At 39.2% G+C, this 12,967-nt stretch overlaps 1 protein-coding gene across 9 annotated transcripts in view; it reads right to left on the reverse strand.

Annotated features, from left to right (window-relative positions):
- Positions 1-12,967, reverse strand: part of NCKAP5 (NCK associated protein 5) — a 993,237-nt gene that overhangs the window by 288,440 nt on the left and 691,830 nt on the right. For 8 of the 9 annotated variants that reach the window (XM_086718452.1, XM_086718453.1, XM_086718451.1 and 5 more), the window contains one exon: positions 7,890-8,039. In XM_086718452.1, the coding sequence (XP_086574578.1) occupies positions 7,890-8,039 (150 nt within the window). Of the gene's footprint in view, positions 1-7,889; positions 8,040-8,255; positions 9,112-12,967 lie in introns of those variants that run through there. The other variant, XM_086718459.1, reaches the window with a different exon arrangement.

Genomic DNA, 12,967 nt, shown 5'->3' on the forward strand with positions numbered 1-12,967 from the left:
CCCCCGTTCATGCTCTGTCTCTCTCTGTCCCAAAAATAAATAAAAAACGTTGAAAAAAAAAATTAAAAAAAAAATAAATAAATAAATAAATGGTACTCTGTATCCATTTGACAAATTTTTGCACAGCCATTAAATCCTATTTTAAGAATTAAGATAGAAAAATAATATTGATGTATTTATTACACGAAGGAGCAAGCTACTAAACTGTATAATGTGATATTTTATCATTTTCTAATTTGATTAAGTACAACAGAAAAAATGGAAATAGACATGTCATATAACATATTTCTGAGTGGTATGATTACAATCTCTATTGCCTTGTATTTTCCTTTCTATGATATGACTGCTACTTTTATAATCAGAAAATTGCTAGTAAAAAGTTATATACTGACATAGGATTTTTTTTTAACTTCAAGCCCCTTTGCTGAAGAGAAGTTTTTGTCTCTAATCCTAGCTTTGTGATTGTTGCTAGGTGACCCACAGTTGGATACAAATTAATCAGGAGAAAGATATACAGCAGATGCTTTCAGACAGGGATGTCTGGAGTTACCTGTCAGCAGACTGTCATAGAATTTAAAGATGAGACGGAAACAGTTAAGGATTTCTATTCAGACTACCACCAGCGTACTGCTTTATTCCTTTAAAATTTCCTTTTATGTTATCTTAGGATAGGAGAGGGTAAAAGTGAGAGGAAGGACAAGGTAAGAACTTAAAGCTAACTGGGAATGTTAAGAAATGACACCTCCTCTCATCAGCAGAGAGCCAAAGCTAAGCCCGGTGTATCACCCCCAATGCCATGTCAGGGGAGCCATCCAGGCAGGGCAGAAGATGCTTCAGAGCACTTGTGGTTACAAGCTTTCCTCAGGCTCCAACACGCTCTGGCACTGAGCATGTGAGGGTGGGACTTCTGCATCTGAGTTTGAACATTCATGGAAAGGTCTACTCAAGACTGTGTTTGGTACTGAACTGAACCTAAGGTGTTTGAGGAGCTTTTAATATCACCCTAAGACTCTACCATCTGTGGTTTTCAATCCTGGCTGTGCATCTCAATCTCCCACAGGGCTTGACGACAACACAGATGTTGATTCTCCATTTCAGACCTCACGCGTTGGAGTTTCCTGGGTTGTCATCTAGGCACCTGAAGTATTAGAAGCTCGGTTTCTGCCCGGGTTTCATCCCCTGTGGATTTCACTCCTACATTTCTATTTCTCTCTCCTGCCTCAGGGATTTTGTCTTTTCCACCGCATCACTCCCATTGGCACACTAGCATGACCTGAACAGTACCCTGCTTTTCTCTGCTGTTGTTTTTAAGAGCTTGTACTGTGTCTCTCTTCAGGCAGGACTGTCCCCATGTCGGCCCCACTTCACAGGAAAACTTCTCAAAAGATCCTCCTGTATGTGTTTTCTCCACCTCCTTGCCATCCTACCCATTCACATCAGAAACTGTTGTCATCCAGCTTTTAGCTCTCCCCATCCCTTGCCAGAGTCAGTGATGGATTCCGTGCTTTATCTTTCTTATTCTGTTAATGGTACTGACAAGGCTGCCCTTGAAACACTTTCTTCTTTAGACTTCTATGACACCTCACCTTTCTGATTTTTCTCCTACCTCACTAATGACTCTTTCCCAGTCTTGTTGGCTAGCTCTTCATCCTCTGCCAGACCTCTAATGGAGGAGCACCCCCGGGGTCTGTCCTCTGCCCTCTTAAGGTCCACATTTACACTTACTTCAGATGTGGCCTTATTAAGTCCCATAACGTAGAATGCCATCTATATGCTGATGACTCTCAAATCTATATGCCTCCAGCCCTGACCTTGGCCTTGAGTATCCAACTGCTTACCAAACAACATCACTTGAATGTTTAGTAGGAATCTCAGCTTAACATGGACAAAACAAACTGATGATAGTATATTCCTTTCCCCAAGTCATCTTTCCTCCAAGCCTGGCTCTTTTCAGAGATCTACTACAACCCCATATTCAGTTGTTAAGGCCCGAACCTAAAGGTCACTCTTGATTTCTCACATTCTCTTACATTCCACAGCCAATCCTTCAGTAATGCCAGTAGGCTTTGCTTCTAAAATACATACTTACTTGATCATTTCTTATCACCATAACATAGTGGAACCACACTGGAGTTCAAATTCTGACTCTCACACTTATTGACTGCATAGCCTTGGGCAACTTACCTAGCTTTTAGGGGCTCAGTTTCCTCATTTGTAAAATGGAGATGATAATCTTATCTACCCATCCCCACACTGTTATTATAAAGATTAAAATAGTGTGTGTGTGTATGTGCACGTGTGTGCATACATGTGTATGTCTATATTCACAGACAGGTAGATAAACTGGAACAGTGCTTGGACATACTAAGCTCTAAGTCAGAGCTTGCCACCACTGTCACTATCATTAGTCCCCTCTAGTCCACTGGTCTAATGATATTATTATATATTATTATTTCCTATTAGTCCTAGGTACCCATTCTAGACCGGTCTACTAACACCTCCCATCTAGACTCTAAAACTACCTCCCACTTGGACTTCCTGTCCTGCTATTAGCCCACAAGCAGAAAGACTTGTCTCTCTAAAGCACAAGTCAGACCATGTTATTTCCCTAGTTAACGATCACTGATGACTTCACTTTAAATTCATAATTATATTCAAAGTCTTTTCTGTGACTGTGGCCTATAAGATTTTAAAGGGTTTGGCCGTTTTCTACTCCTCTGAATTCATCTTCTTCCCATTTTTTAACCCTATACCTGTGTCCTACGGCAAAGATCTTTCTTTTGTTTCTCTAACTTGCCAACTTTTCTACCATATCTAGGCTTCCTCACCTGCAGTTTCTCTTTGTCCTTTGTCCACTGTCCCTGTCTTTATTCAGTTGTCTCCTTTGTGTTACTTATGGCCTGGTATCAGCTGCCATTGTAGGTAAATAACTCCTCTGTTTCTATTCTCCACTCTCCATAGACTATCTCACCTGACTTTTCTTTTTCAGAGTCACCCATTTGTCTATTTATCTGTTTGCTTGCTTATTTATTATTTAAGTGTATAATTTCTGCCTCTGTTCACTGGGGTTTTGGACCATGAAAATTGATCTACTCCTAGTGTTTGGACTATAGAAGGTATTCAATAAGTATCTATTGACTATAAACTCAACATATAATTTTGATGTGCAGACAGCTTTGAGAATTACTATTTTAAACTACCTCATTTTAAATAGGAATTACTGATTAGCAAAAATGCTTATGCTTAGCACTTTAATTGTCATACTTTCATGGAAAGGTAAAACTGAGTAGAAAAAGCTGTTATATACTTTAACAGATTTAATTGCCATATTTTTCTGCACAAAGTAAATCTTTTACATAAGAAGCCAAGTTCCTCTGACCTTGAGGCTATAGCTAAGGCATCAGCATTTACCTGGAGGCTCAGAACTCCCAGGTTGTCTCAGGCCTGCTCTCCCTCTGGCTAGAGTCTGGGAATCAGTGATGCTATGGGAGTTGAGAGTGAGAAAAGGGCATGTCCAGCCCTTTTCTAGTCAGGTGTGCAGCTGGTCAATGAGTGACGAGAAAGGGCAAGTGGGAATGTGGGGAGAGGGGCCTGAGGGAAGCAAATCATGTATTTCAAGGAACATGCCCATAAGCAAATCCATAAGCAATCCTGAGGCCAAAACCCAGGGAAGACACAAGATCAAGTCAATGGATTGTGGAGGTGAAGTCTGGGAAAATCCCTTGAATCAGTGGTCAGGGATAGGGTTGGAGAGAGGGGTGGTCCTTTCACAGATGTGGCCTGTGACAGGGAAGTGCTACTGAAATGATGAGCTTGATCCTAAGTTGAGTAAGCAGTCTCTTAAACACAAGTCTTGGAAATGAAACATTTTTAGAAAACACTACAACTGGCACTATAAAGTTACAGAAAATGTGCAAGTGGCATCTGAATGACCCATGTGGTCCTTATGACACAGATATAAAATACACCAAATGGCTCCTCCACCAGATATCAGGACCCTAAACAAATATTACAATCTAGGGAGGGGAAAGTAGTTGCTGGGTGGTGAGGGTAATAGTCTACCCTTCTTCATGAACACTTGAAAATTACTGAAACCAAGATACTGAGCAGAGAGAAAACAATTGATAAGGGGAGGGGGAGGAGGGGATATTAATCATTATTTTGATTTCTGGCCCTGGAGCTGTTTTTGGAAGGTAAATATCTTATTTAGCAAAATACCTTGATGAATTCTGGGAATGGGACTGAATGAGACCAGAACTGGAGTACAAGGACAGAGTATAGAGCTCTGCATAATTAGTGATGGGGGCCTTGGCCATGGGAGAAGGAGCAGGTGGGAAAGACCTGGCCACCTCCTGTGCCAGGAGACTAAGAAAGGGGCAAGGGAGAAATGCCCTGTAGCTGGAGGACTTGGAGGAAACAGCTAACTAAAGACCAAGTTCAAAGCCCTTAGCTTTGAAATATTCTGCCATGGAGTACCCTTTAGTGAATATGTGTCTCCATATGCTTTGTGGGGTTGGGTTTTGGAAAAATTAAGTAACAGGATTCTGTTTCACATGAGGTTGATTCTGAAAGGAAAAGAAAGAGGGACTGAAGCTGAATCATGTAGGAACTAAGCCCCAGAAAGGACCACAACAGGGAACAATCCTGGGGTGGGGCTGGGAACACTTGACTCTCCTCAGGTCAGGGAATAATGTGCTGGGATAATATGAACTCAATTCTCAAATTCAGGGGCTCCTCAGATATTTTTTAGGTAGCTTTTGAATATTATTGTAATATTAATCATGAACATAATATTGGAATTTAAGTCTATGAATCTTCTTTTGCACACTTTCCTGGGAACTGTGTGGGGAGTAGGAATTAAGAAAGGCTGATTTCCATCAGCCTATGGAACATCCCTCTCTACTTCCTCTAACACCAGGAGCCAAGAGATTAGGGTACACAAAGGTGAGTGTTTCAAAAATACACTGATGGAAAATATTTTTTGTTTTCCTAAAATCTTGTTATATAACATCAAATTTTGCCAAAGTAAGTTTGAAGCATTATGGTTAATTCCCCTGCCATCTTCCAGAGGAACATTTTGTTAAAGTGTATACATCTGGGTGGGGGGACTATGCCCAGCTCTGAGTGCATTCAATTTTCCTACAATAACTGCTAACTTAAGCAAAAGATCCTATACAGAAAGCACATGTAATAGATGTTTAAACATTAAATTAAGTAAAATATTAAATTCATATGTAAACTGTATGACACATATATATGGTTTGTATGTGTATTTTATATGCACACACATATATATTAATTAAAAATATAAATATATATAATGAATATCTATTTTTATTTTCCATTCAAATAGATGGTGGTGAGCATTGTGGGCAAGGATAGAGTTCAGTTAATATTGAGCAAAAAATTTTAGGAAACGAGCAGTGACATTGTGACCAGAAGAAACTAATTTAGAAAATAAAATGTTTTTGTGGATTAAAATTGTGCGGATTAATCACACTTACAGATATCATCAATTGCATCCAACTAATGGACGCAAGACTTGTTGCCTGAAGTATAAAGATCTCCGTGAAAGAAAAAAAAATACTGTTTCTCTCTTACTCAGCAAGGGTTTAAGAAACATTTGCTGCCAAAGATATTTTTAAAATACCTCTTAGCTTGATTAAATAAAATGTCCTTCACAAAGTTGTCTCAGTGACAATTAGATGAACTAAGAGCAACTGTCACTATAGTTAGGAATAAAACTAACAATTTAAGCACATGGTTCTGGGGAAATAAGAAACTGTAGTATCAACTCATTTCTACTATTACATCCAGGTAATTCAAACTCTAAACAAAGCTATGATTTTCTCAAAAGTCTCAGAGAGCAACCTCAGTCTCCCTTGAGAAGGTTTTCCCACCTTCCTCAGTGACTGTCTGAGAAATGACACAAGTATGAGAAGCTTTGGGAAAATAAGGTTGATTCCTGGCTGTTTGCCCCAGGGGAGCTGCCAGAAGCTCCCTAAACTGACTTCTCTTCTGCCCCATGTTTGGTATCAATTGCTTAACTTGTCAATCCTTAGTCACTCATTTGTGGAGTAGCTCAATTTTTTCATTCATAGTTCTTGTGTTAATCATTATAACCAGGTAAATAAGGACAAAAGTGATTTAGCAGAAGTCAGGAGCCTTGCAGTAGGTGGATGGAGGAGACCATGTGCCAGGCACCTCTGTGCAGACATTAACTCTGCATCAATGCCCTATAAGGTAGGTTACTGTTATGATTCCCATCTTTGCAGTTGAGTAAACAGAGGCACAGAGAGCCTAGTGAACTTACCAAAGATTTCAAAACTAGAAAGTAGTAGAGTTGGGATTCAAAAACAAAAAACAAAACAAAACAAAAAACCACATGAGAATCTGGCTCCAAAGTCCATAATCTTAACTCTTTTGCTTTACCTTTGCTGAGGAAATTAGTGTGGAAAGGGCATGCTCACTATAGACAACATGGTAGATTGGAGGCAGAATTGCAGTAACCAAGCATAGGAAATAAGACCTCTCTGGGGTCTTGTTTCTTCACATTAATTTTCAGGCTTCTGCAGACCCTACTGTTGAACTATATTTTGTAGATGTTAGCTGAAGGATCCTTGCACCTAGTTAAGATGAGATGCGCTCACCATAGGCTGGTTTAAAAGTAATTCTGTTCCTATTCTATGCTAAATCAACTCATAGAAAAAGGCATGTTCACTGAGTCTTTCAGCATGTGAGATATCAATCAAGAATAACTGGAATGCAGGGGCACCTGGGTGGCACAGTCGGTTAAGCATCCGACTTCAGCCAGGTCACGATCTCGCGGTCCGTGAGTTCGAGCCCCGCGTCAGGCTCTGGGCTGATGGCTCAGAGCCTGGAGCCTGTTTCCGATTCTGTGTCTCCCTCTCTCTCTGCCCCTCCCCCGTTCATGCTCTGTCTCTCTCTGTTCCAAAAATAAATAAACGTTGAAAAAAAAAATTAAAAAAAAAAAAAAAAAGAATAACTGGAATGTGGGGTCCCTGAGTGGCTCAGTTAGTTAAACATTCAAGTTTGTCTCAGGTCATGGTCTCATGGTTCATGGGTTCAAGACCTGTGTTGGGCTCTGTGCTGACAGCTCAGAGCCTGGAACCTGTTTCAGATTCTGTGTCTCCCTCTCTCTCTGCTCCTTTCCCATTCATGCTCTGTCTCTGTCTCTCAAAAATGAATAAACGTTAAAAAAAATAAAAAAAGAATAACTGGAATGTTCTTTGAAGACTTCTATAAATGTTCAGGATTTAGCACTTGCAGGGATGTCAAAGGCCACTAAATAAAAGACCAGTGGTTCCAAAGCGGTCTGGAGGCTCCAAATCCTCCTTAAAGTACCCTTAGCTCAGCCTCACCTCTACATGTATCTGTTTTCTATGCTAAATTTCCACATAGGTTGTTATTGTTTTTGTTTAAGACATGCTTCAACTACTTAAAATTTTTTTTCTTGCAATCATCTTTATATAGTAATGGATATTTTATTTATTCACTCACTCAAGTATTCATTATATTAGGCATTGGGAAAACAAAGTGAAATACCACACAGCACCTTCCCTTGAGTGCATGCCATTTTAGGAGTACTGATCCAGTTTGAGGGCTGAACTGAATTTGAAATGAATTATTGTCCTATGTACACTTTTTAAGGCATTCCAATCAGAGTCACTAGGGCAAGACTCTCAGTGCTACAAATTTTAACCGCTTACTCATCAATTGCAAATGATTCACAATGGGAGATCTTAGGATCCTATTTGTCTAGGAGAACCGAGAAAGGAAGACTTATTCTCACTCAAAACCAATGTTAATAAAAGAAGCAGAGCACTGTCATTTTTCCTCAAACATGAAAAAATTGTTTCATTTCTTACCTCTAGAGCTTTCAATCTTTCCAACAGCAGTTTGGTGTTTTCTTTCCCATCGTCGACACTGCTGCTTTCACTCCTCGAATCCTCATCCACCACCATGTGAAGACCTTCCAAAGCTTCCTTGTGTTTTCTCTCTTCCTCTGACAGTTTTTCCTGAAGTGAGAAAGAATTATTGCTTACGGTAATCTTCCCTGAAAAATAAACAAGAGTCTAAGGCATAAAAGTTTGGAACCTCTCTATTGCTTTTGCATTCTTTTGGGGCTGAGGTAGAGAAGATTTTGTTAAACAAATTCTCAATGGTGCTTATATTAGTAAAACACAACAGAGAAATTAATGAATCCTGGCAGGATAAAGCCATTGGGTCAATACCTCTGAATGCACAAGTCCTCTACCCTGTTGGAGTTGACCCAGCCAACAAAAACCTTAGGATGGGATCATGCGGTTAATCCGTTTTTAGCTGCACCATGGAATTCACCTGTACTCTAAACTGGGAAAAAAGAATAAATCAACCCTTATACCTTGATTTGTGAAGAGCTTAGCTCCAAAACATAAGATCGTTAAAGTCACTGGACATGCAACTATTTAATTATTCTAAGGGAAAATAAAATATTATGAAATATTGAAATGATAGTGATTTCAGATTTCTAAGCTGAAACCAATTAGTTCCTTTGGCTTGATGACACAGCTCTTAAGGACCCTTTAGTTCCTTTTCTAACACTTCAGGATTTGTCGTATAGCCTTGAGGCAGACATAAAATGTTGTTATCTTGTCTTTCCTCCCTGTTGGAAGCTCCTCACTCAACCTTATCGCTGGCAGCTTTGGGAAGTTGAGAAGTGTTAATTTGAGCCTTATGATTGCCTCTTGTTTTCAAGGGAAAAAGAAATGTCAAGAGAATATCATATGAAAAGAAAAATCTCATCCGTTCTATACATATATTAATACCCATGTGCTCCGGAACCAGGTGACATCATTCCATCACACTATTTAATTCTAACAGCACACTGCAGAAGTTCTTGTCTTAATGCAACTGGTTGTCAACCATGTGAGCTAAATTGCAACATCAGAGGTGAGAGACTTCTTTACATTTAGCACTAAATAAAATCATTTACAAATAAGAAGCACAAAAGCTAGAATTCTTAACCTCTAGGTCCCTGTACAATCTACTTACAGGGGGAAAATTCAGGTTTTCAAACTGTTCCCAAACTGTTCACAAAAGTGCTTTGGAGGCTCCAAAAATGTTTGATTTAACTTATTTTTGAAAATAAATTATAAAGTATGTAAAATATGTCTTAATGTATAAGTACATATATATAGATATACATGTATTTGTATATAGGTATATACATATACCTGGAGACCACATGGTAACTTGACTCATGCTACTCTTTTATACAGATTTCAAGATATAATTTCTTCTGTCATCTCTCTGTAGAAATGCACAATTGGTTAGGAAGGTGAGAACTCTTTATGAAATCAGGCCTCGGCATGTTTAACCACATACAACAGGCAGACATGTTCACTTCTATAGCACATATATTTCAGCCCAGATAAATGTCAGGCAAGTTTAAGGTGGACATCCTCAGGGCAGGGCAAAAATCCAGGTTATGACAGCATTTTTATAGCTTTGATTCTTTAAGGTCTGGTCACTTGTCACACTTTCATTTCCATGATAAGGAACATAAAGTATATACAGTTACCAATTGAAATGAAGAGGTCCTTTTATTTCTCTTTTAAGATTTGAGACTGTAATTACAGTCTCAACACTAAACTGGGGTTGTAAAGCAAGCCATGTTTTAAAAAATGCCATCTACATCTATTTCTCTGTGTGAATCATGGTTTGCTCCTTCCTCCAATTCCACATGTTTTTTCTCCCCCTTCCTCCCTTTATGTCTTATAATAATTAGGATTCTACGCCTAATTAAAACAAACAAGAGCTACTGGTGTGGAGAATGAGAAACCAAAAGACTTGGTTATATGACAACCGGATTCCAGATCTACCATTTACCTGCTTGGCAAATAATCTTGGGCAAACTCCTTAAATTTCAATAGCTCTTGGTTTCTATGTCTTCTAAATATCTAAATGAGGTTAATGCCAAAAAATAGAGCATACACACATATTTAGTCAATTCTCATTATTCCTGATAATTCTGTTCCATAAAGTTGCCATGAACTTATTAAAATTCTGTTCCATAAAGTTGCCATGAACACTGAATTAGCAAATACTGCTTCTAGGGAAAATACAGGGTATTTTCCTACAGGGTAGGCAACGTTGTCAGCACTAATCAATACATAGTCTTTTTTTTTTTATTTTTTTTTTAACGTTTATTTATTTTTGAGACAGAGAGAGACAGAACATGAACGGGGGAGGGACAGAGAGAGAAGGAGACACAGAATCGGAAGCAGGCTCCAGGCTCCGAGCCATCAGCCCAGAGCCCGACGCAGGGCTGGAACTCACGGACTGCGAGATCGTGACCTGAGCTGAAGTCGGACGCTTAACCGACTGAGCCACTTGATTTATGAGTGTTTCTATTTAAAGACACCTTATTTAATATGTATTGTTAATTCATTTACATTGAACTAGCAGCCTACAGTTCTACAATGCATACCTGAACAAAGTTATCTAACACCTGTTTTCTCCATAAGGCACATCACAGCCTTCTTACACTTAGGAACACGAAGTAGCATTTCAGTCCTATGTTTGGAGGCCATTTTGAACAGCAAAATCACTAATAAAAAGCATAAAATATGAAAAGTGTGGTACTAAATAGAACACCAAAGGACATTTATTTACAGTAGGAGATCAAAAACAAGCAGGCAGAGTGGTGCCTTGTTTGACCTCAGCCGGGAATGTGTGTGTTAGGTGACTCAGAGTTTTCACTGTTCTGTGAAATTTACCATCAAAGCACTGCACATATTGACTGCAACCAAATTTTAGGGAGTAGGTGAATTCAGAAATACAAAATCCAGACATAATGAGGATTGACTGTAGACACACACACACACACACACACACACACACACAAACACACACACACACACACACAAAGTGTCTAGGCACAGTGCCTAAATATTATTATATGAAACAACTGGAAACGATTCAAGATGATATAGATTATATGTGAGTGCTTAGATTACATAAAATGCACGAGTGATTTTACACAGTTTGAAGAAAGGGCGATCAATGAGGACTGTGGGATGTAATTTCATGGTAATGTAACATGACTTATGCTTTGATACAGTGATACAACTTGAATAGTTAAAGAGACAAACAGTGGGATTTTTTGGTTGAAGAGAAAACTGAAACAAAGGCCCCCAGGAAGGAATTAAGTTTTGTCCCTACTGGTTTATGAGAAAACCAGTTAGATTATATTAACACACAAAAATATATACAGAGTAGGTGAGTACAGGATTGTAGAGTAAAAAGAAAGGATTCTGGGAAATGAGTAATAAAAATTCAGACACCATTCATTAATTTGTTCATCCTATAAATGTTTATTGAATGTGAACTATTGGCCATTTGCTGTTCTAGGTGCTGGACATATGGCAGACATGACAAAGTTCCTACATTCCATGAATTTATATTCTAATGATGGGAAACATTCCTAACGCCAAATCAAATCAAGAAGTTATATAATTGTAGCTAGTGGTAAATGCTATGAAGAAAATAAAACAGTATGATGTATGGTCAGCGGTGTGTCTAAAGAAAATTTTTAGATATGGTGATATCAATGTAAGGTGTACCAGCATAAGAGGAGGTGGCCATGTGAGCTGAGACCAAATGATGAGGAGGAAGCAGTCAAGCAACGGTCTGGGATAAAAGCATTCCAAACAAGTTAGAGCAAGGCCAGTGTCCAGAAGCAAGGCTAAGCTTTCCTTGCTGACCAGCTAGGAAGGAGTCCATGACTGTAAGAGCATAGTGACTGTAAGAGCAAGAATAGTAGGAAATGTCATCAGAGAAAGAGTTAGAACATGGGAGGTCTTGCAGAGCATGAAAGGAGTTTGGATTTTATTCCAACTGCAATAGAGAACTGGAGGCTAATCAGGGAAGTGAAAGATTCTGGTTTACATTTTAGAAACCTCATCCTGACTGCCACAATGGGCTAGGAAAGGAAGGAGCTAGGAGACTGGCAGGGACACCTTTATATACTTTATATAGGAAGAAATAAAAACTAGGAACACTGTGAACTTTTTAAACAAAAAAATTCCCAAAAACAGTTCTCATACTAGATGGAAGGTCAGAAGCCCTGGATTCAAAGCCCAGCTTTTACATGTTTGCACCTTAATGGGAAAATCATCCAACTTTGTTAGTTCTGTTTTCACCCAGATGTGAAATGAAGTGGTTGGACTAACTGCTCCTTCCATGGCTAAAGCTCTAGCAATTCAATTGCACAACACAATTTTCAGGAAGGAAATGTCAATATGCTCAATGGGGGCAGAGATGACAGGAGAACAGAAAAAGAGCCTCTACATTTTGTAATAAGAAGGTTATTAGTGGGGACCTGAGAGCTAAAGTGTGATGATGGTACCCACATTGCCAGTGGTTAAGCAAAAAGTGAAAAAAAGTGATAATAGAGGCAATTTTCGTAGATGCTTATCTGAAAGTCTGGCAGGGATGGGAAGGAAATACAAAAAACTGTAGCCAAAGGGCATCACAGAGATAAGAGGAAGGCTTTCTCAAGATACAGAAAACTGAGCTGTTTGAGGAAATAAAGAGAAGAGGGACAGCATAGGTGGGAATGGTGAAGAGGAGACCTCCTAAGCAGAGGGGGCAGAGGATGAAGGACACTGATGGAAAAGTCAAGGGTTTTCAAATGTGGCCCCCTGAAAAATATCACTTTGCAGCTTAATTCCTGAGTTAGTGTTTCTATATCACTGGTTAATGTCTAGCTTAAGTTCTTAAAGAATGAAGATCTCAGAAACCAGGCAACACAAGGATGAGAGTGACCAGGGAAGAGATGGGAGCCATTAAAGGGCATAACACAAAGCAACTACAGCTGAAACCACAGAACACTGAGAAAAATGGGGCCAAACACAGGCTCAGAATCATTCCACCCCAGAGGTGAGGGAGTTGGAGTTTTTAG

The sequence above is a fragment of the Puma concolor genome, chromosome C1 (genome assembly GCF_028749965.1).
Source record: "Puma concolor isolate L17-30 chromosome C1, mPumCon1.1.hap2, whole genome shotgun sequence".
Lineage (NCBI taxonomy): Eukaryota > Metazoa > Chordata > Mammalia > Carnivora > Felidae > Puma > Puma concolor.